Raw genomic sequence first — 24,965 nt, 5'->3', positions numbered from 1 at the left:
TACAGACCCAGTTAAATCAGGGAAATGCTACCTGGACTGACAGTTACTTCTCTGGTCTTTTTATTAAGCATTTTCAATAAAATAATAAAAAGGGTAGTCAAGGGAAAAACATCCATCTTGGCAAGATCTAATTTTGCTTTAATCTTATATTGTTAAAAAAAATAATTCAATAAATTAATACATAGCTGCCTAGCAAATGTTTTAAAATTACAAGTTGCTTGTTTTTCCTTGCGATGAAGAAAACCAATACTTTAAAGAAGCTTTAGCCTGAGTTATACAACCCAGAGTCTGTATGGCTGCGTGTCTGTTTTCTCTCTGAGCATTTGCAGGTTTTGTTTTGTGTCAAGACAAGTGCCACATTGGTAGGCATATTGGAGATGGGCAGTGAATAGTTTAAGCAGTCCAAATTTATAAAAGGACTTGGCAGGGATATAATCACTATCCCTGCCACCTTGAATCTAGTCTGGAATGCTTTTAGGATTGCTTGGGAAACTAGTTAAGGGGGGATTTTCAACTCTGTCTCTTTCTGCCTAAGTTCATCATCTAATCATTAGTTTATGGCTAAAGGTGAATCACACCCTTACTGCCATGCTTTGGGATTTTTTCCTCATATAAATGGCTGTGACTACCTGTTTTTTATTGAACTTGATGGCATCAATATATATGTTAATTGTGATCAAAACATCTGATTAAAATGAAACATATTCAAATGCTTTGTTGAATATGGATAACTTTATTTCTTTAAACGCCTTTATAAATTGGATCCATAATTCGAATGGATAAGACTTCAGAAACATTCACGATGGGTCACATCCCTTGGCCATAAAAGCCAGTCAGGTTTGTACTGCCGAGTTCAGTGGCAGCAGAGTTAGGCCAGCTTAAGTGTATTTGAGATCGTTTAAACTCCACCTACTAACTCCTTCATTTATTCCAGCTTTTCTGAGCCGCATAGTCAAATCAGGTAAATACAGTATTTTAATTCTATCATGAAGAATTAGTGATATTCGTAGTTATTATTGCTTGTACTTAGAAATAGCCACCGGTATGCTTTGGGTGCTCTATGTTTAGCTGCGGATAGCTCTTTTTCCATCTCTGGCAGCACACGTCTCGTCAGGCTCACAGGTTGTTGTGTCATGGTTCAGCAATGACAGTGAAGCTCCAGTAAGTGTCCCCAGGAAACTTTTATTGGCAATATATGGCTCTGCTGCGGCTATTCCAGAACAGCAAATGTCACAGAGATCGTTTGACATAGAATCCCAAAATACACAGGGATCCCTTCCAAGAGAGCTGGTAGGAAGTACGTCTGCCTGTGCTCTGAAGTTAAATGTTAGTATCAGTTCACCTGGCTATGTCAAATATATTTTGATGCAAGGCTGTGTAAGGATGATTTAGGATAACATATTGATCATTACAGCAACAACATTACTTAGTGCTTGTATGACACCTAATTCTTCGAAATCTGGCAGATATCAGCAAAGTAATCCCAGCAATACTACAAAGAGGTAACATAAACTCTAGTATTTTCATTTTGCAGGTAAAAGCTCTGGTAGAAGATTTTTCAAATTACTGTTTTTTAATACAGTCAAACGTGTTAAAGGTCTGTGAGTTTGTGTGTTAGTTTTGTACATGAATAAAAGAAGGTTTCAATCATACTTTGTTTCCAGCAAAGGCTGAGTCAAAGTCATAGGGAGAATCAGTTGCCGTAAGGAAGGGTTGGTTTTGTGCTGGATTCATATTGTATTCAAATCTATAAATCTTACGTGAACTAGGAAACCAGAGCAGGTACCTTGAAAATAGCTTCAAGTGGTTTCTTTGACACAGTGAAGTTTAACACTGACAAAGTCCAAAAGAGATCCTTATTCCCTTTCCTTCGTTGCCCCTTGCTCTCCCCATTTGTTTGCACTTCTTCTGTATTGCTGACATGCAGTAAAACTCATCTAGATGTGCCAACAGTGATATATATGTATGTCTGGAGCTAAGAGTTAAATTGATTTTTGTAAGTCTGATATGTTTAATCAGCATCATGTATTCCTGGCATGATTTTTTATATTAGACTTCAGAGTTGGAAATTATTACAGTGGAACAAAAGTCATTCAAAATGTATTCAGTTGTGTTGTGAAAATCCAAACCTGGTAATTTTATCTAATAATACCTAAGGGTAGAACTTCCTGTAACTGATTACATTTACAGCATGTCATTGCTGTTTGCTACGCAACTTGATTGCAAATTCACAAATAAATGTAGAACAGGTCCACAGGATGTTTTCTCTGACTGTGTTAAATTAAATGATTCTTTGTAAATGAGTATTATTCTGTCCCTCTCAATAATAATTTCATAACTTACCTTTTAGAGTATTTATGATTTCGCCCTTCTACATGTAGCCTTTTTCAATGTTGGTGTTCGCTGTCTGAAGTAGGTCTTCCATGATATAACACAGATTCTCTTCGACTCAGCGACCCTGGTTTACCACAGAAATTGCGTGGCTACAGTGTCATAAGAGAAGATGTGCTAGAAAAGAGAGAGGTACACGAAGCACCTGAGATACAGTTCTGTAACACACTATAGCAAAGTTTTGACATGTTAAAATGGCCCCAAGTGTTGTCAAAATGCAAATCAACACATTTTTTACTTTCCACTCAGCGTTCCAGCGATTTATCTTAATACAGAGCGAAAGCCACAGCTCCTACCAGGTGGAAACTCTGACTGTTTATTTTTTTTGTCCAGCTCTAATCAAAATATGAAAAGGTCCTGCCATGCAAATTCTGCAACATGTTAAGCTCAGTAATATTGCTGGGTTACCACCCAAGTTCTTGGGAGGCTTTATTTATTTTTTTGCTCTTCTGCCTCCTTCAGTGACCTTAGGCAAGTTATTCAGGCTCTCCTCACCTTGATAAAATGCTGATACTAGTCCTTCTCCACCAGATGTGGACACGTTGTGGGAGCAGGGAACATTCTTCAGCATGGCATCCTGAACACTGCTTAAAATAAAAGAGAAATATATGATGGGATCAGGTCTCCGATATAAAACTGCCTCCTGACAAAGTATATTGAAAATCTCGATTTCCTGGACATAAAGGAAATCAAACCAGAGGAAACTGGACATTTGTCTACCCTCAGGTACAGGTTGTTGGGTGCTTTATTAAGAGTCTGGACATGAGCTCTAGCCCAGCGTTTGTGCAGCCGTGTCAGCACCGCGCTGTGCCCAGCCAGGTAGTGGTGTGGTGGGGAGCTCAGTTTGAGCTGCCTCCCGCAGCAGCTGAGCCAAAGCTCCTCTCTTCTGGCACCCTGTCCACTCTTTCCTGCCCTCCTTTTTCCTTCTCAGGGTCTTGTATCTTCTGTAGTGCCTTCCTTTTCAACTCGTCTGTTTTTTCTGCTTGTTCTTGCAGGCATTCAGACTCATACATTTATACCAGTGTCCTAATCCCCATGATTTCTGTGTTGGTCCCCAGGGTATCCCGGTTCAACTTCTGCCTAAGAGGTATCGTATGTCTGGAGCTCAGGTGCTTCTCCAATTTTTTTCCCATGCACTTGATTGCCAAAAGACGTTGAAATACCTCCTTTATATGTATTTCTGGCAACTCTGCATAAAACAGATAAAGTACTAATTGAAATGTATTTAAGGAGACTTGTGTTGTAATAACTTCTTAATGCCTCTGTAGGACAGTAGGAGTCGAACCTATCCTGCTATAGCTGCTTTGGCATAAATGACATTATGTTAAGGATAAAGTTGCTCAGATAGTGACAGTTTGCTCTTCTAAATCCTCATTCTTGATAGTCACTAATTTAGTGTGCAGAGCCGATGACAGAAACCTGTGGCATTTACCTGTGTGTGCTTGATGCAAAATGTAATAAGAATGTTCAAAGCCTAATATTCAAGGCCGAAGCTGATTTTAATTTACTTTAAATTCTATAAAACTTGCAAAGATTAAATATAGGAATAGTATTTTTTTTCCCCTCCTTACGAAGGTCAGGCTGTAAAAAAGCCATTTCTTGACTAGTTTTGTTTCTTCTCTTGTATTTGTTGGTTTCCTCTGGACTAAGAAAAAATGTCATGACTCAGTTCTCCATTCAGCAATATTTCAGGTGTTAATACCTGTTCATGACACTGGGAATGGAGTTTACACACAGGAGGAAGTTTGCTTGATTTAGATATGGCTTTTGTTTCCCTTTCTGTTAACCATAAGAATGCCAAAGCAGATGTAACTAACTTTTCTAACTTCTGCTGCTAATAAAGACGTACAATGCTCTACTGTTTGGAAAAGGGCTAATCACTTCCAAGGAGTGTGTGCTGCTGCAGGCTAGCGGTGGAGTTAAAAATACGATGAGCTAATCCATGGAGATGTATGCTCCATCTCAAAAAGCATTCGACAGCTAAGCTCTACAACTGTCTGCAATTTGGAAAAGATAGTTTACATAGGTTTTAAATGTTCAGCAGTTGCTTTTTTTTAAAAAAAAAAGAACCCTGTAGTAATAAAACACAGGGTGATTATAGAAGATATATAACCTTCCTGGATGCTGATATCTATTAAGTGTACTTAGACCCCAGTTCTGCAAAGGAGGCTGTACAGTCTGCTCCATGCTTTGGCAGCCGTCTATGAACATGATTCTCTTTGCAAAACCCTGTCCCTGAGATAAAAAATACAGAGGCCTTTTTAGAGCAATTCTGAAGCACTTTACAGTCATGGTCAGCACTTTACAGGTGCAGCAGCTGGGAAGCGGTGGCCTTGTGCAAGGAGGTCCAGCAAGAATCCCACTGTGGTCCTGTGCTCCATCCTTTAGGTGTAGCTCTTGTGTTTTTTGGTTTTTGTACAGCACTTGGCACCACTGATTCAGTGTTCATGTGCCACACTTGTTTAGTAATTCACAGTAAATATTCCAACAATAAATACACAAATTATACTAGTCACAACTACGCTTTTTTTTTTTTCCTTTGCTATTAGTAAGGAGGGGTCAAGGTTTAGATTATCTTTTGGCTGGCTATTTTAAATGCACACAGAGCTAACGTGGTATGACATTGGAAAAGATGTAGAGAAGAATAAGGCTTAAAAAAATACTTAAGATTGTCATCCTTAAGGTGGTCTTTCTCATTTAAATAAAAGACCAAATGTCACTTTATTGCAATATTAAATGTATCTGTAGGGGGCTTTTTAATAGTGGTAACAAGTATAATAATGAATACTAACAATTAGTTAAGGTCAGATATAGTCAAGCTAGAAATAAGCTTAATAGTTACTGTAAGGGTGGTTAACCATTGGAATGAACCACCGAAGCAGTCATGCCCTTTCTTCTTCTGGTTCAGATCAAGACTAGATATGCTTTAATGAAGCACGTATAGTTAGAGTCAATAAAAGAATAAACAAACCATAAAGCCTACAAACCAGGAAGGCATTGCAATGAAGGATATCTTGACAAACCAGAACAGGGCTTGGTTCAAGCACAGAAGAAATCTTGGATTTCCATGTCTCTGAAAGATAGCACAAATTTGGTCGAAGCCAGTATGATAGAAATTATGTTCAGAGGCTGCTTGCATGTCTTAAAACATTCCTTGGTGTCCTGGGTGTGATAATGGGATGCGATTAGTTCAGGTAGTGGTTAAATATGTAATTGCTTATCTTTGTCTGGGTGTGCAAGGGCCAGACTTTGGAAGGGCCTCCAAAGGCTGAAGCAGATGTTGGCTTGGCCGGGGCTCTGAATGCTGTGTCGGTACGGGTCAGACGTACCGTGGCTGAGATGAAGGAAGAGCTAAACTGGGAGATACAAGAGCTGAATTCCCTTTCTGTCTGTCATGGAGCCATAGCCTAAGTCACGCCACATCCCTGTGCCTTGGCTTCATGTCCTATTAAATATTTGCACCAACATTCATTTTCATCTCTGTGCAGCCCAGTAGCTTGTCCAGCTAAAATTGCATTCCTTCTTTCCTCTTTACATAGACGAACGACTGTAAAAGCTACTCAAGCATTGTGGTTTAACTCCTCACAGAAACCTGAGTTAATTCTCAGCTTGGGCAGGTGCTTCTCTATATCAATCGCCAAGCTTGTCCTCCCCATAACATTTCAACACCCAAATAAACATCCTGAGCCTTGCCACCCACATAGCATATAGCTATGGTTGTTTTGGGTGCTGGTGTGTGTCTGTACCTGTGTATTGTCCGAAACAAGTGGAATTCAGAGAAACCGGCCCCGATGGATCATCGCTATTGTTGCTGGTGTTTTTCTAGATTGTGATTCAATTTGCGTGACTCAACAGGCACGTTGTGTTACTGCTTTCCTTTTGCTTTTAGCTGCTGAATGGGCAGCTTCAAACAGATACGAATGCATATCATGGGAGGAAATTATTTTCTTTCACTGCCCTGTGTTTTGTGTTGAGCCATTGCTGCTGATTCAGTGTGCAACTGGAGACCTGTTTCATTTTCTATTTTATTTGTAATATTTTTTAAAAAGCTGTTCCTGGATAAAGAGGGTTTGAATCATGGGGTATTCTTGCAGGTTATAGGATCTCTCAGAATGGCAGTTTTAGTTGTTTTTCTGGGCCCAGTTCTTTTAAATGTTCGGGATATGCCAAGAGGATCCAGTGCTCCAAACCCCTTAATTATGAAGCCTTTTTTTTCAGACTTTCACTATCATTTGGATAATTTTAATTTTCTTTTCTTCTCTGACTCTTGACTTGCACATGCAGTTTGATAAGGAATGGTATTTTTGCCTTGATTTACTGAGTTGCCCTTTCTTGTATTGAGGTGCTCTAACTTCGGATTTTTGGTTTTGTTTTCTTTTTAAAGTCAATATATCTGGGTCCCCCAGTTAAGCTCTAGATCCAGTTCTTCTTCTCTGAGGTCTTGTTTGAGGTTCAGAAGTGATCTGTTGCTTCCTCTGCATTAAGCACTCGCCCTGCTCCAAGATGGAGCCACGAGGATCTCCTAGAGTCATGAATGTAATCTTTTGGGGTTTAGTTCATCTCCAAGTACATATTTCTCCCTGTAAGTCTTACTTCTCACTGTTCAGTCTGTAAAAAAGGGGGTTGAACATGCATGCAGGAAGACTTGTTTCAGATTGGGAAGTATCTACCTGCCCATCCTGGTACGCTGAAAGCAGGACCCTTTGATACGCATCTACAGAAGGGACATCATCCTCTTACTGGGCTGAGCAGGACCCCTGCCTGATGGCCTGATGGTCTGAAGTTTATCTCAAAAGAGATGATTCTGCAAGAATAATAGTAATTTTTAAAAGTGCTGATTGTAGACAGCTACTCAGGTCCGACCTTGGAGAGCCTGGGAAGGATGTGACCAGGAGGAGAACTTAGAGGAAGCGCTGTCCCACTCCCCTGACACAGAGACAAACCTTGAAACGGGGATTTTCTTCTCCAGGGGAAGGAAAAACTTCTCCCCCCTGACCTCGGCCACCGCTCCCAGCCCTGTTTGCGTATGTGGCAGTGCCTTGCTGTAGCTCCTATGGGCAAGGGGGTTTTTCTTAATTAGCCCCTGCGGGCCAAGGATTTAGTTTGGTTTTTTTTTTTTTAATTTATTTAAAATTTTGTTTAAATATTTATTTAAAATCTTATTTAAACATTTATTTAAAATTTATTTTAAAAGCCATATCCAGGACTTTAAATTTTATTTTAAAAGCCACATCCAGGACCCTTGAGAGTGAGTGCAGTTAGTAGTAATCACGTTGTGCCCTGCTGTCAGTCAGAGGGTTTTTGTATTGACTGATGTTTGGCTATTCATTGGAAGTGTGAATTTATAGGATTTCTCTATATTTGTTGTTTTTCAAGAACCACCTGTGCACTTGGCACTTCACAATAATAAAAAAGATCTCCGTTTCAGAGAGAATTGTAAGTAAACATGAAAAAATAGCTAATTCTTCAGAGCCTATTTAGGTACTTGAGTGAATTGAGCTGTACAAAAATGTATATAAAATGTTCAGAAATTCTCTTGCCAAATGATAGTTTCTCAATTACCTCATTAACCTGGATGTTCCAATAAGCTTTTTTCGGCGGGTGCTTGGCGTGTGGAGTTCAACTGGCATTCTGCAGATTGCAGTTGTTCAGGCTCACGGCTCTCCGACAGCCTGCAAATGGGAACTGCTGCCTTCTCCGAGCAGGAGCACAGGATAAAACGACATGCTGCCAGAAAAGCTTCTTAAACGAAGCAGGGGGAGATTGAGCCCTTCTCTAGTGATGGTTAGGCTCAACTACCTGTCTATAGCACCAGAAAATGGTAAGGTGTGAATTACAATTGATTAACCATGCTGGGAAACAGATTAACCATGCTTGTTAACAGATTGCGCAACAAACTGTAAATAAAAATACAAAATAAATAATATAATAAACATATATAATATAAAGACATAATGTAATATATAATAAATATAAATATAAATAAAATATAGAATATAAATTATACACTAACTTATATAAAATGCAAAATACAAAACTGTAAATATAAAATATATAGAAGTGGTATAGAAAACCAGAAAGATAGTCGACTGATAGCATGAAATCTCTGTCTAATCCATCTAGAATGAAATCTAGATCCAAAGCACAAGCAAAGCATAGGAAGTGTGATGTCCTGCTTGCACTGCTTTAAATATCCAGCACTATCAGCCCAACTCTGAGTGTTCAGGTTAAACTGTAGCGACAAATTTTAGTGAACATTTTCCTGTAGAACTGACAATAGGGAGAAGGTGCAGATGAGATTTTGTGTCTATTTTGTTAAGCTTGAGAGAGGAAAAAACCGAGAAAGAACTTGTTTGTAAGAGTGCCAAACAGTGATTAGGTCTGCAGTGTTGCAGATCAGGAAAGGATCATGACAATGAGGCAACCAGAGAAAAAAAGAATAAAGATTTGACTTAAAGAGTATGGTCGGAGACTGCCTTCAGAGGAAGAGGAGGTGGCATTGGGTTATGAACTTAATGATAAATGGGTGAGGGAACTTACAGGACTTGAACCTCATGTCACACTCCATTTCCACCATATCAAATGGGTTTTCTTTAATTTGAATAAGGCAGTTGGGTGACAATGTCAGAGAAATAGAGTGGACAGGCAGGGGAAGGGACGGGAGGGTGGGACAGATTTCAGTGTTGCTGTCACTGACTTGGTTGGTGAAGCCAGTGAACAGAGTGTGTGGCTGAAAGGTGAGGGGCATAAGATGAAAGAAAATCAAGAAAGTGATTATTTTTGTGGGGGGAAGAGAGTGAGCAAGAGAGATTTGAGAAGGAGGTTACTGATTGCTTCTGAGACAGGTATGATAGGAAAGAACAGGCTGGAGAAGAGTTTTGCTGAACGACCATGCCGGGGTCCCTGCTGGTCTTGGAGAGTGGTCCCCTTGGAGCATGAAGGGCCTGGGTGAGACAGGGACTCAGGAGTGATGAGAATAAAAAAAAAAAGATGATATTGGGAATAGACAGCATGGTCAAGGATCCCAGAAGCAAGAGGGCAGTAAGAGGTGAAGAGGTGCTAGGGAAATTGCAATGGCGTAATTAAGGAGGATTTTGTCTAAAGGGAAGAAAAGTAAGAATTATTTTAATAAATAGCATTGAACTAAATGTAATTAAGGTTTTTTATGCTGGATAACAAGACAAAATGAAATTAGAGGAAATTCAGTCTGAACATCAAGTCAAAATGTTCTTTGAGAAAATTGTCAAAAACATTTCCTATGGGAAGTTTGTGAAGCAGCGTCACTGGAGCGTTTCAAACTGACCCAAACGGTACAGGCACAGAGATTTAAGAAATCATCCTGCACTGAGAAGGGGAATAAACAAGAAATGTGATCCAAACTCTGCTCACTGATCTAACGAGTTTTTAGTATTTGCATTTATCATACTTTAGTTTCACAAGGCTGTAAAATACTTGTACTTCTACTAGTATACACACTCACTCAAAATTTATCAGCAGTTTTTTGAAAGCATCACTGTTGTTTTTCTTGAACGCTTGGTATTGAAAACGCATATTGTTTTGCTTTTATGAGAGTCACAAGGAATGTTTGCTTGCTGTTTGTGTGTACATCTTAGACTCTTGTTTTCATTGCAGGTATTTACATTTACAAACTCAGAACTTGCTCTCTGTTTCTTTAATGAAATATTCAGAGAGAGTCGCATTCCCCTCCTTTGTAGATGGCTATCAGCAAAGACTACCTTGTAGTGTAACACCCCTTTTAATGGCTAAATTTGACTATATGTCTGTGTAAATGATCAGATGAGCAAATACAGCAGTTTTGGCAGGTAAGAAACTATTAAAGGTGAAAAAATATCCCCCAAACACTAAACTCTGTAATGATTTCTCGGTGAGTAGCTGGGAATCAGAAAATTTGTTTATATTGCATTTGTATTCTCATGGCAGTCCAAATGCTGGTAATATTGTGTTGGTTAGTAGTTTACTGAGGTTGTGGTGGGTTGCATTGGGAAGTCATACCGAGATGCAAAAGTCAAACCAAAGACTAGTTTGAGCCTGCGATGTGCTGCTCCTTTGCAATGCAACTTGATCTGCTTTCAGTGAAAGTCCTAAACGTTCATCGCACCTGGGGATGAAGCTTCTCTCGTACCCTCTGCAGCGCCGTTAACTTTGGAGATGCAAAAGGAGGTAGAAAGACCAAGTCCTGCCCACTGCAGGATACCTCCTGAGAGTTACTGATTGCTCTTTCATCTTAAATCTATAGAATCTATAGAATAAATCACCGATGGACAGTATTTGTATGATGGTAAATAAGATACAGAATGAGGCCATCGAGGACAGATTATGGCCTGCGCTGGGGTCAGCTGATGTGGTGGTAAATGCCCTTACCAGTGACACCCCCCCCTACTCAGACCTTTATTTGCAGTGCCTGCAAGTGACTCTCTCTTCTAATACTGCAAATAAAGTAATGGAATTTCAATAAATAATTCAGCCCTGTATCTGATTTCAGGTTCAGCATTAACTATCAGCACCTGGCTGCTGTTATTATTTGTTAGTCCGACATGCTGCTTAGAGGCATGGAAATTTGGCTGCAATTCATCAACATTTGCGGAATATACTGTATGGCCAGATTACTGTCCCTGGCTCAGACATTTTTAACAGACATTCAAATTCCAGATGTGCACAGATTTAATTCTTACAAGCAGAACTGCATGCAGGATTCTAGTACCGTAATGGGAACCGGAGCTCTGCATAGAGCTTGCTTTGGAGAAACGACTCCTTTATTTGCACCTGATCTCTACTAGAAACAGGAATAATTTGACTATAATTTGCATTGCCCATGACACCTTTTGACAGTGTTCTACCTCTCATTTTATTTTCTGCAGCTTTCCTGGGGGAATGAATTTTTTACAGATCTAATCAGCTTTCAGGATATAGAATCATCAATATTTGAAACAATTATAATTGCTGCTTTGTGAATAGCTAAACCAGATTCATTCCCAGATTCTTTCGCAGAGCCCATAAAACCACTTGTGGTTTTAATCACTTACTAGAAAGAAACTAGTGAATCCAAAATATGACTGTGCTCTCACTGAAGTCGGTGGAATATTTGTCATTAGTGGGAATATTTCATACGAATATCGACTGTTATGGAAGCGGAATTAGATCAAGTGTATTGGAGTGTAGTCCATCAATAGCTGTGGCACCAAAAGACCAAAACTAGAATATGACCCTATAGGCACAGGCTTCCGAAATGTAGGAGCTACATTCTGTATGTGCAAAGCATGAACAGCCATCCAGTATGAATATGTTGCGGGACAAGTTTCTTTGTCTTAAAAAAGGATTTGTGGCTGTCTTGTTCAACATCCTTACCTCTTCCTGTGAGATACCGATGTAGCCAAGATAACGAAGTAGCGGATGCTTGAGCATCTCTATTGACTTTAACTAAAATTGTGACGATTTTCTGAGTACTGCTGGGGCCTGACTCCCCAAATCCTGTGACTAAGGTTCCTTCCACCAGTTTAACTCACTGACAGCAATGCAACTTATAGAAAAAAAAGTTACATATCTAAGCAATGGGGTAAATTGGCTACCTTTAGCAAAATCCTACAAATAGGATGTTTGTGGTTGACTTCCATGGGAGAACTTCACCCTGCAATGCAAACATATACCGCTAGAGGGGATTTTACTACCACTCTATGTCTAGCATATGTCTATCCTGAAAAACCTTTCAAAACATATGTTCTAGTTCAACCACAAGATGTTGGCTACAGACTGAGTGAAATCTATGGTTTGTATTACGCAAAAGGTCAGGAAAGATTATTATAATTGTCCCTTCTGGCCATTAAACCTGTGAGTGAAATTCTGGTCCCGTCAAAGGCATGGGCAAAATTCCCATTGACTTCACCGGGGCCAGGCTTCATCCTGTGCAGGTCAGAGGAAAGCAAAAGTCTGTGCCACCAAGCGTCTAGCACTGACAGCAAGAACAGCTTTGTTGTCAGAGTCACTAATATATACTGTTAGAAAGGATTTTAAAACATCCTATGCAGCCTCTCCGCTCTGCAGCAGGATGAAATAAATCAAGACCAGTTTTACCAACTTTTTTTTCCTCTGATTTCTTCAAAGCCTCCACTAATGCAGATTACACAACCTCCTTAGAAAGCTTGCTTTGTGTTTCGCTATTCCTATAATTACACTGGATTTTTTTTCCCCCTAAAGCTTTATTGTTGCAAATTAAGCAAAATACTTAATTCTATCCTCTGTGGGCATGAACAACAATGGATCATCATCCTCTTTGTTAAACATTCTTCTACGTGCTTGAGGACTGTTATGTAGTGGTAGAACATCGCATGTACATCGCATTATCTTATTGCTGTTGCTTGTAGACGCGTACACTGATGATTCATATTGTTTGTGATTGACGTAAAACCTCCTTTGCTTCATCCTTGCAGCCTCACCAGCTATTCCCCATCCTGTATTTGTACGTTAGATTTTGTTCTTCTTGCATCTTATACTTTGAGGTTTACTTTCCTAAATTCCATTTAAGTGATTTCAGACACTTTGTTCCAACTTCTTAGCATCATTTTGGAGTCTACTCCTCTCCTGGGAAATGTCAATAACTTCTCCTGCTTGTTGCTGTCAGGAAATTTTGTAGGGTTCTGTCTATTCCTTCCTCCATTTTGCTAATGGAAACATTAAATATGACTCATATTGTCGTAGACCTTTATGGTACCTCTATTTTTTATGTGTTTCTAGACTAACAGAAAACTTGATTATTACCACCCCATAAGTATTTTTTCAACTACTCATACAAGCACTTTGCAGAGATTTCATGCAGGTCCTATTTCCCTACTTTGTTTATGAAAATACGATCTGGAGCTTATGTCAGAAGCCTTACAGAATTCAACTTCTAGATACCTGCTGCTTCCTTCCTACACGCTGTGCTGGATACCCTGGCAGAGAATAAAATTTGATTGATTTAATGTCATTTGCTCCCGATAAGTCCTTACTGTCTTTTCTTAACAACTTTACATCTCCATATATGCTTGTGAGCTTACTGTTCAATCATTTGTTCCAGTAACTTTCTATATGTTAAACTTATATATCTGTAATTTCTTGAGTTCTTTTCTTGTTCCTGTGGCATCTCACTTGCAGTGAATTCTTGATGGGTCCCCAAAAGCAAAGCTTTTAAAAGCTGTTTTCTGTGGTTACATCCAATGGCTAATGGGGGTACACAGGATCCTGTGCCATGATACTGGTAAGTATCATTGCTTTATTAGGGAGCACAATTGCTTTATTAGGTTGGAAAAGGCTCAGGAAGAAGTGTAAAGGATGATTTTATTTGTCCATCAAGCCAAGTAGGAAACATATATATCCAGTCCACTGTGTCCAGAAGCACATGAGCTTTGTGCATAATCTGCTAACGAGAGCTGTGATGAGAATGGCAATTTGGGGTTTTGAAGAATTTCAAGATTTTGCTCTAAATTGCTCTAAGTCTAAAAAACACATTTTAAAACATTCACAGTGTTACTGAACAGAAGCTGTGGGTTTTCTGTGAGGAGGGAAACTGAAATAGTCTCAGTAATTTTGAAAGGAAATTTTGGCTGGTGGGTGGGCTGCCAGGCAGCCAGGAGCGCTGCGAGTCCTGGCCGAGCTGCGCGTTGGGACCCCGTGCTCTTACGGCTTTGCATGGTCCCGGCATCCTGCCCATCCTCCGGCTGGACTGCGGGGGGTAGCCAAAGACCAGGACTCCAGGCATATTTCCAAGGTGGTATGGCCAAAGCCATTGCACATCTCCACCAGGTATTTGTCAAATTCCAAGTATGCTCCTCAAAAGAATATTCTTCCAATGGAGGTTTTTTTTTCAACACTCTTGTATTAATTTTTTGCCTAGTTGCTCAAGAAGCTCACAGTCAGGGATACTCCCAAAGCAGATCTAGAAAATTCTTACTAAGACTTTTAAAAACAGCTATTCCTTCTGGGTGGCTCCTGGCCTGATTTTCCAAGTATAGAGAGTTGATACTTGTAAGAAGCCTTCAAATTGTCTCATAGGATCTAAAACTGCTAGCCACTTTGAAAATGTCAGCCTGTATTTACCACCCATCCTTTAGCTGGTATTTTGCTGACATTAAAAGAATATAAATGAAAAACATGCTATATATGATTTTTCTCTACAATACTGCTGATGTTACTTAATGACTCTCACTCTTCTGGGGGCTTTTTCCTTATACATCACCATGTGAAAATCAGACTTGGCATGTAGAAATTCCTCACAGCAGAGCATGATGGAACATGGTCTCCTAGAAAAAAAGATTTGGTCCCAGCCTTAATTCATATATATATATTTTGGTGTAGGAAGTTTCATTATAGTCCTACTTCCTTTGATTATCTACTATCAATTTCTCATTAAGTTGAACCCATGCAATGATAAGTAAGGGATCTACAAATATAAATGAGGACAAAGTCATTTCTTGGTCTAGCGTGTCTGTGCTTTTCTGCTCTGTTGATATTTATCGAGTCATGGGCCTTTAATTCTTTAAAGAAAGCAGAAGAGGTGATGGAATAGCATGAAATGTTGTCATGTGATGAGACTATTTACCTGCGTCTAGTGTGTAGCTTTCTAAATCCAAACTGCACATGACTGACTGGAGTTCTCAGGCATCGCAAAGTTTATTTCAAAGCAAACCATATTTCATGCAGAAATATGCAGTGGCCAGTGGCTCTAACATAGCGCTTGAGGAAAACCGAGAGTTATTTGTACAGGCTGATCACTGTGCACGTAGCTATTCTGCTACCAGGACCTCAGCTGATGTGGCAGAGAAATCTGTTCTGCACCAGGCGCATGGACCAGTTTGAGTCAACCGATCTCTATGAACATCCTAAGCACCAGAAGTTGACCTATATGACTGGTCCCTTCCATTCACATGAATATGCAAAGTTGGAGAATAATGATTTACCAAACCTAAAGAAAATATTCGTCATGTCTTAACTACTGATGCCCATGGGGTTTCCAACCTGCAAATCCATCTCCTGAAAATCCCGAATGTCTCAAGAGTACAAATGCATCTCTCCCAAAACTGCAGAGATCCGAGAAGTGCAACGGCAGCTCCTTGGAGATCCTCAACTCTACTGACGTGCTGCTCAGCCGGTTTGAACCGAGTGTAACAAGCCAGCTCCCTTCAAATTGGCCGGCAGTGCAGACCAAGTTAAGCTTATGTGCGTCTATAATATATGTCTGTATGTATGCCAGACTTGGACAACATTTTGGCTGGCTTTTGGGGAGCTGGCTAAAGAATTTCACCACTTCCTTTTTGTTTTGTTACTACCCTGACAGTCTTTCTAGCAAATGCTCTATTTTTATTTGACATATATGCACATGGTCCATTTCCATGTGTGTGTGCTTAGGAATATATTCCTGCTCTATCTTGCTCTCCCTTGGAAGACTGCTGCTAAGAGTTTCTCCTAGCAAAATGAAATCTCAGAAAAAGTCCAATGAAGTTAAAATGCTGCACAGCAAATTTATTATTGTTGGTATAGGCCCCCATTCAGGAAAGCGCTTAAGTATGTGCTTAAGTCCCACTGAAATCGTCAGGACTTAAGAACATGCTTAAAGTCAAGCATATACTTCCTCTGAATTGGGATGTATTTCAGCACATGCTTAAATGCTTTCCTGAACCAGAGCCACAGTCAACAAGAGTGTCCTGTGATACACAGGACTTGTGCTACAAGATTTACTTCTTACTTGAGACCTACCAGTGTTGCTCTGTGAATATACACTTCTTAGCTTGCCTCTCCGTTGGTGGCACTCCAAATAGCTTACTGGCTTTTACATTTAGACGAGAAGTTGTGAAAGAAAAGAGATGAGAAACTGGAAAAAAATGATCCTTACTAAAGCAATACCTTGGCATGTCTGATCTCATGTCGCAGCCAATGATTTTTCCCTACAATGGAGATTTGTGCTATTGTGTGTGTGGTATAATTACTAAGACAGATTTTTTTTTGTTTAATGGCACAATAAATAGGATATTTCCTGGCCTGCTCTGCATTTGGAATAGGATTTTCACTTCCCCTTTGGGTTCTGAGCGTAAGGAGAGTAAGTGTCAAAAGGCAGGCGCTTTCCCAATTTTAAAACAGAGAGGGTGTAACCATGTGTAATGTGAGTCTAGATTTTGATTGTAGGGATGATGAAATCAAATCCCTCCTTAATCCTTACTGGGAAACATTGAGGTGAATTAGCCTGCCTGCTTTTGCTAACTTGTTAAAATCCTTTTAAAAAAGAAATGTGTTTATTGTCATCAAAAATATCTGCCTACTTTACCCCAGAGTCCAAGAAGACACTGGACCATTGTGCAAAACAGCCTCAATGCAATGAAAAATGAAAAGAGAAGGAGAATAGATAAAACCTAATATATTATTTTCCTGGAAAAAACACGGTGCTTTCCGATATGCAACTCTTTCCATCTGTCATTTTTAAGCTAGATGCTTAGTCATTATTAATGATAGTATATTTCTTTAAAGCTGCTATATTTTGGGAATAACTGGAAATGAAACTTGCTTCCCCCCCCCCCCATAAGGTTAGTTAAAATAATATACAGTTATGTATTGGGTTTGTGTGGCAAGGTTTTGGTAGCAGGGGAGGTCCTCCTTCTGTGAGAAGCTGCTAGAAACTTCCCCCATGTCCGATAGAGCCAATGCCAGCCGGCTCCAAGAGGGACCCACCGCTGGCCAAGGCTGAGCCCATCAGCGATGGCGGTAGCGCCCCTGGGATAACGTATTTAAGAAGAGGGAAAAAACCCTGGGCAACTGCAGCTGGAGAGAGGAGTGAGAATATGTGAGAGGAACAGCCCTGCAGACACCAAGGTCATGAAGAAGGAGGGGAGGAGGTGCTCCAGGTGCCGGAGCAGAGATTCCCCTGCAGCCCCTGGTGAAGACCATGGTGAGGCAGGCTGTGCCCCTGCAGCCCATGGAGGTCCACGGTGGAGCAGATATCCACCTGCAGCCCAGGGAGGACCCCAAGCCGGAGCAGGTGGATGCCCGAAGGAGGCTGTGACCCTGTGGGAAGCCCACGCTGGAGCAGGCTCCTGGCAGGACCTGTGGACCCGTGGAGAGAGGAGCCCATGCTGGAGCAGGTGACTGCTGGCAGGACTTGTGACCCCATGGGGGACCCACGCTGGAGCAGTTGTTCCTGAAGGACTGCACCCCGTGGAAGGGACACACGCTGGAGCAGTTCGTGAAGAACTGCAGCCTGTGGGAAGGAGAAGTTGGTGGAGGACTGTCTCCCATGGGAAGGACTCATGTAGAAGAAGTTGGTGGAGGACTGTCTCCCATGGGAAGGACCCATGTTGGAGAAGTTGGTGGAGGACTGTCTCCCATGGGAAGGACCCATGTTGGAGAAGTTGGTGGAGGACTGTTTCCCATGGGAAGGACCCACGTTGGAGAAGTTGGTGGAGGACTGTCTCCCATGGGAAGGACCCATGTTGGAGAAGTTGGTGGAGGACTGTCTCCCGTGGGAGGGACCCCGCGCTGGAGCAGGGGAAGAGTGTGAGGAGTCCTCCCCCCGAGGAGGAAGGAGTGGCCGAGACAACGTGTGATGAACTGAACGCAACCCCCATTCCCTGTCCCCCTGCACCGCTCCAGGGGAGGAGGGAGAGAAAATCGGGAGTGAAGTTGAGCCCGGGAAGACGGGAGGGGTGGGGGGAAGGTGTTTTAAGATTTGGTTTTATTTCCCATTATCCTGCTCTGATTTGATTGGTAATAAATTTCCCCAAGTTGACTATGTTTTGCCCGTGATGGTAATTGCTGAGTGATCTCCCTGCCCTTATCTCGACCCACGAGCCTTTCGTTATATTTTCTCTCCCCTGTCCAGTTGAGGAGGGGAGTGACGGAGCGGCTTTGGTGGGACCCTGGGTCCAGCCAGGATCAACCCACCACAAGTCGTCTGTGTGCACTGCAGTCGCTGTGCATGGACCAGTTGGAGTATTTTTGGAACAAGTGAGAAGGTTTATTCCAGTTATTTCATTTATAGCAAAGTAGTAGCTTGAACTTGAGAAGAGCTCCCTGTTCGTGTCGTTCGGCTGTGCTGTGCAGTGGTTGGAGGCTCTCGATACTACCGCTACTTGACAAAAATATTTGGCAAAAGCTCATAAAATCACTGAGATTTTTTTTTCTCCCCCCCTGAAACCCTCTTAATTTTGTTCCTTGGTAATGTGGCATACATCCCTCACCTGTGCACATAAATATCTTTAAGGTTTAATTAATTCATTAAAAATAGCTAAAGTATTTAAGGAGGAGCGCCTTATAAATAATAAAGGAGAACATCTTGTTCATTCTTGCCATTACTCAGATAGAGGCAAGCAGCTGGTATGACAGCGGGGTTTTCCTGATGTGATTGTCCCAAGTTCCAGGGCAGGACCTTGCATCAATTGGTGTGAAGTACCTGAATGGCTGGAGGTTAAGTAGAAAAACATCTTTTTTTAGTAGCTAAACTAATAAGAGTAAGTTTGTGTGAAGCAACGGGAGCAGAAAGTGATGTTTCCAAGATCAAGCAAAATAATTCTCTAGCCATTAGGCCTCCACAGATTCCAGGCTTATCTATTACTGGGATCCACATTCATCCCACCTAAATTCAGACACTCATTGGATTCAGTCAAAGTGAAAAGTGGCCGGATACATCTTTTGGATGTGCGTCCCGGCCTTGCCCGTACAGGAGACCTTCCCTTAGGCATCTCGGTTAAACTTCAGTGGGATGAGCATTGGCCGAAGAGTCTCATCCAGCAAATCCTCGAATCTGTTTTACTCTTCCACAGTCGCTCTGGGAATTTGCCGTTTCAGGTGAGGTTCTTCTCCACAGGGAACAGGAGGGACTGCTCATTTGCAGGGAGAAGGTGGCTCTGAAACCCTTTCACAGCTTTGGGAGTTATAGCGCACTTTAAAAACTCTGTTTCCTTCATCCTAGTGCCCACAAAGCCTCAAGCCTATCCCTAGTTGCAATCATTAAATCAGAAATACCCAGTGTTACTGGCAGGGAGAGCGCATATATCATCAAATTGCTCCTTTTTATAAGTGGTTGATCACTTGTGTGTGCTTCAGGGAAGCCATGTGAGAAAGCTTTTGCGCTCATTTGTGAATAACAGCAGGGATAAATGGTGTTTCTCCAGCTTGTCAATTATTTGTTCTTTTCTTTCCATCCACTGCTTGAATTCTTGATCTTGATGAAGGTATTACTTAATTCCTGCATTTCTGAGCCCTTAACCTTGGACAGATACATAATAGGCGTGTATTTAGGCACTACCGGGGTGCTTTAAGCAAGCTGTTTTCCTTTGAAGCTAAGAGTGACTAAGCCTGGGAAGTTCTCTGTTCTTCCTCATCTCCTCCTGCTAGTTAATAGACTTCACAATGGATCTCGAGACACTCTGTTAAGCTTTTGAAGTTATTACCTGCTAAGGTTTTGCTCTTTCTGAGTGCTGAACGTTGAATTACTGACTGCTGTTAGAAGCAATGAGAAAGGATTCACAAAACCGACAGAGCCTTGCCTATAATTTCTGCAGAAAAAGAGCTGCATTTAATGGATAAATTGTGTTGCTGGGGAGATTTTGATTCTGTTCCCTCCACTGTCACCAGTTTGCCTTGTGATTTGTGGTAGCGTTTTCAGTTATGCCAGTCACATGAGATCAAAACCCATGAGTCAGACTCCACCCAAATCATGAGCCTGGCTTCCAGATCCAGGAGCTTTGAACGCAGATCACACCGTACTTTTTTTTTAGTTTATCTTTCGTTTCTGGAATTTCCTCTGTCTATTCCCAATGTGTCTCTAGCAATTAGTGTTTCCCACTCTTTTGGAAGTGTTGGGAAAATATTTTGACCATTTGGGGCTGTTGGAGGCCTCGTTTGACCACCACAATTTGTTTTATTTTTAATGTCTAAGTGAATCTTATTTCTTCCAGACACTGCATCTTTCCTCTGTCCCCAATGACTTCTGCATCCCTTAACCTCACATGACCCATCACTTCTGTGTCTTCATTGCCATTCATCTGCTTTGTTCCCTCAATAATCCTCTCTGGTCTTGAGAGGGTTTTTCACCATTGCCTTGCAGGAGAACGTGTAAAAAGATGCAGATCTGGGTAACCCTTCACCTTTGTATGAGAATATATAATTGGAGAGAGCAGGGAAATGGTCTCCCTGAGTCTCTTTCCTGAAAAAGGTGAAATTGTTACTTGCAGCACAAAAAGTGGGTGATGAGGGCAGGCGGGAGATTGCCTCCATGCGGGATGGAGACCTGCAGGGGGGCTGGAGCTTTGCATGTTATTGTGAGACAAGACCCCTTTACTCACAAGGTATTTGCAGGACTTGGCAAACCAGGGTTTTACACGCGTTTTGAAGGGAGGCAGGTGAAGAGTGAATCAGATTCAATGGAGTTATAAGCCAAAGTAAATCCAGAGAAGGTAAAATGAGAATCAGCCCTTCTGTCTGCACTCTTTTGCCCTCTAATTCAGTCATCGATCTGTTTTTCTTCAAATTTTAGGTTCAAATACATTGTTTGTAGACTCAATTAGCCAGCTCCATTATGAAGGATATGATTATGACTGAGATGGTGAAAAAGCCAAGGGGAAATTTGGCGTTGTATCGCTGTTTTCTCCTATAGCATTTGCCTCTTTTCAGGAAGGGTAAGAAGTTAAAAGTTATTGGCACCGGTTTAACAAGCCGAAGCCAAAACAACAAATGTGAATTTGCAGTAATTATTTCATGCAATATGGTGGTGCCTGGTATTCCCATGGTAACATTGTCATTGTTTTGCCATGAAATTTGCAGAACAGATCTAACTATTTAGTTAATAAAATTTTGCAAAACTAGGCTACTCACACCTTAGGCAGATGGGAAAATGCATCGTCTCTTGCTCATCCTCATGCCATACCACTCTTTCATTGTTTGCTGGTTCTTGCATATGCCATGTGCCAGGCATATTGCAGATTCATAATTTCACGTAAAAGTGCAGCCAGACTGTACCCCCATATCCAAATACCTCTAGAGTCTGAGTGTTTGAAACCGAATCTGAACCCAGAGAAAAACTTTACCTAGCCCTAAACTTTACGACGGGTTGTCTCCAAGCCTTGAATCCACACTCACTCCATATTCTGGTGGATGGGAAATCTGGAATTTGTTTTTAAACCCAGAATCATCAAAAGCTGCGTTCAAGACATGAGAAAGATTCACGACGCCTACCAGAAAGTCTTTCAGCTAAACATTCCACATGCAACGCCTGAATTTGTAGCAACTGGACACATCTCAAAATGTTTCTTGTTGTGCTGTGAATGTTTCACAGAACTGCAGTAATTAGGAGTGGTTCCTTCTTTAAGACAGAGAAATGCTACCTCACAGCTTGAATATTAATAAGATAAAATTTATGAGAGCAAACAAAGTAATATAATATTTTCTCCAAAGGAAAAGGGCATGTATTTGCTTAGCTCTTTCATCAGCTGTTTTCGGACACACACTGTGTGCATAAAATACAGTTATGCAACCCGTGTGGGTCAACAACGGAAGGTTGGTTGCTTCACCAGGATTATAAGAATCTTTTAAACACAATGGCACCACAAATTAAAATGGAAATCTATCAAAACCATTATCATCCTGAAAGCTTTAGCCACAAGCATAATTATTGTAGAAGGATGTTGTCCTTGGACGCAGCTTTGGCTCAGTTCAGCGAGTGTTATTTGTATCCCTCCGTGGCTCAAAGTCAGAATTTGCATGGCTAAAGACCATAAATTTTTAGAGGAAAAAACAGGCTGTTTCCTCAATGCTAACACTAGCAGTTTTTTATTGTTTTGTAGTGGTTTGTAGGCAACTCATTAGGTATTAGAGATAGGAACAGACTGAATGCGGTGGCTGAAATCTGCCTTGAACCTCGGAAGGATTCGGATGGAGATTTCTGTCTGGATCTGGTCGTTTGTTTCTGAGGCTGTTGCTTTACTGGATGTGAGCAAGAACGAGTGAATGTCCGGAGTGCTCGGGTTTAAATCTTGATCTGAAAGTCCACATTTTGGATAGTAAAACAGTGAAGCAGATCTTAAGCTGATATAAGCTGCACTGCATAGACTTAAATAGAGCAAAAAACTTGTCCTGAGTTTTCTAGCACGTCCATGAAGCAGGCAGTCCTGTAGGGATGAGAGTAATTGAAAGAATATAGTCTCCTGGAAGTTGCCTGCCATCAGTAAGGGACACATCTCCTTTACCCAGAGCTGCCCTCAGGAGAGGCACCAGGTTGCTTTCTCAAGCTCCTGATGAAGGCTGAATTCTGGAGTAACTCCATTCTTGTGTTGATGATAAACTGTATTAAATAACAGGCACTGTCGGTTATGTTTAAACTGGTTATTTTTCTTTCGACATCAATTTTCCATCTTGAGGGAGGTAAGTGACTAACAAGTCTGAAATCTATTTTTCCTCTCTTTCCATCCCTCAGGCTGGTATAGATGGAGAAAGCATTGGGAACTGCCCGTTCTCCCAGCGTCTCTTCATGATCCTGTGGCTCAAAGGAGTTGTGTTCAACGTCACCACTGTTGACCTGAAAAGGTAAAAATTGTTCAGTTTAATTGAAAATAGTTATATGAGCCAATGTTTGCCCTATAGAAAGGCCCCACCAAGTTCAATCAGATTTGTATCTAGCCTAGAGAGTCTGTGGTGCACAACAAAATAGTTGGGATTCAGATTTGGGTTTTTTTTCACTTGTGGAATGTTTTTATATTAAACAGGGTGCTTGGGGTAGTTTCAAAGTCTTCTAACCACAAACTACAGAAGGAAAAAGAAGGGCAAACTGATTTTGTAGGAACTATAAATATCTGTGCAACTACCTGACCATAAAGATTACCGATTTCATGACTTTTTCTCTCTCTGCAGAAAGCCAGCTGACCTACACAATCTGGCTCCTGGGACCCACCCACCTTTCTTGACTTTTAATGGAGAAGTCAAGACAGATGTTAACAAGATTGAGGAATTCTTGGAAGAGACTCTTGCACCTCCAAAGTAAGAACTTGGGATTTTTTCAGTCAATATTCCATTTCCTATGAATGAAAGATGTCCTAAGAGGAGTTCCTAAAAAGCACTCCCTCCTACAAGCTTTACTTACAGGAGTAATATTTATTTATGAAACTTGCTGGCTTCAGTGAGATGACTTCCATGTGTGAAGGTTACTTGTATGACTAATAACTGCAGAATGTTTTCTCTGTACACATTTCAGGATGCCCTTGTATGCAGAATGGAGGAGAGCAATACTAGAAAAATTTTGTAGGGGTCTGGTGTCCACATTTTAGAAAGCTAAAAATAACTTGGAATAGATGCCGAAAATTGCCACACAAAATATCTGTGCCAGGAAAAGCATTTTACAGCGAAAAACTGGAGGTTTCTGAGCTGTATGGTGTATTAGAAAGGTTGGAAGGCGAACTGATTACAGAGTACGAGAGGCTCTGGAGGCAGAAAAGTGCTCATTATTCTAGTCAAGAAATGACAAAAGCCCATGACTGGAAGTTATAACCAAACTAACTCAGATTAGAAACAAGGCACAGATTTTTTCAGTATGGATGATTGACCATTGGAACAAGCTACCAAGGAAAGGTTCAGATTCACCAGATACGCCTTAGTCAAACATTTTGGACTTAATACAAGGATAATGGGAAAAAAAATGTTGGCTTGTGTTTTGGAATTTAAAATCTATGAATCAATGAAAATTGGCTCGGTTCCTTATGGAGTGTTTTACCTCCAACTGAATCAGCAGCTATAGACCAATCCTGAGGCCAGAGATCAGATATTTAAATTTTCTATACTCTGGTCCAAGACCACTGAAATCAGTAGGAGTCGTTAGTTTGTGTTGGTCTTTCAAATCGATATATTCCTTTGCACCAGATGTCTATAAAAAACAATTCAGAGACTGAAAACTTTATGTTCCTTCACCTGGGTAATACTAAATGCCTTGCTATTACATTCTGGAGTACATTTTCAGCATAGGGAATTAGACACCACTGCCATTCATAACAGAGAGAGCTGACTGCCAAACTCCCCTGCACCTTTCTGGAAATTTATGCTTCCTTCTGATTTAAGGCCACTGAATTTTGGAGCGTGGTCACATAAAGCACCAGTGCAATTACCTTTGTCAGGAAGCCATCCTTGTGTAACTATCCAAACGCCTGCCTTGACAGACACAGATATTATTAAGAGGGACTTGCCAAGCTGTTGTTTTGAGATAAATGACAGCGTTAATTACAGTTCCTCATACAGGGCTTTTTTTCTTTCTTCTTGTAAATTGTATTTGTAATCATCACTATGTTGCTGGTAGGAAGATGTTACTCTCCACACGGCTGCTCCCTTTTCAGGTACCCCAAGCTGGCTGCTAAGCACCGGGAATCAAACACTGCTGGAATCGATATCTTCTCCAAATTTTCTGCATACATCAAAAATACCAAGCAGCAGGATAATGCTGGTGAGTAGGATGTGCCAGAGAGTTTGTGGAATTGGAATAATTTTGCCATTCTCCTATCATTTTATTGTAAACTCTGTTCATATGACATCAGGTACCGCTGCTGATCATCTTGAGA

The 24,965-nt window shown here is 41.0% G+C and overlaps 1 protein-coding gene across 3 annotated transcripts in view; it reads left to right on the top strand.

Moving 5' to 3' along the window:
• Positions 1 to 24,965, top strand: part of CLIC5 (chloride intracellular channel 5) — a 92,354-nt gene that overhangs the window by 36,263 nt on the left and 31,126 nt on the right. For all 3 annotated transcript variants that reach the window (XM_075144904.1, XM_075144903.1, XM_075144902.1), the window contains 3 exons: positions 22,841 to 22,950; positions 23,275 to 23,400; positions 24,744 to 24,850. In XM_075144904.1, coding sequence (XP_075001005.1) covers positions 22,841 to 22,950; positions 23,275 to 23,400; positions 24,744 to 24,850 — 343 coding nt within the window. The remainder of the gene's footprint in view (positions 1 to 22,840; positions 22,951 to 23,274; positions 23,401 to 24,743; positions 24,851 to 24,965) is intronic.

This window comes from Calonectris borealis, chromosome 3, assembly GCF_964195595.1.
Source record: "Calonectris borealis chromosome 3, bCalBor7.hap1.2, whole genome shotgun sequence".
Taxonomy (NCBI): Eukaryota; Metazoa; Chordata; class Aves; order Procellariiformes; family Procellariidae; genus Calonectris; species Calonectris borealis.
The sequence above is the reverse complement of the archived record's forward strand: the minus strand, read 5'-3'. Positions and strand labels throughout refer to the sequence as shown.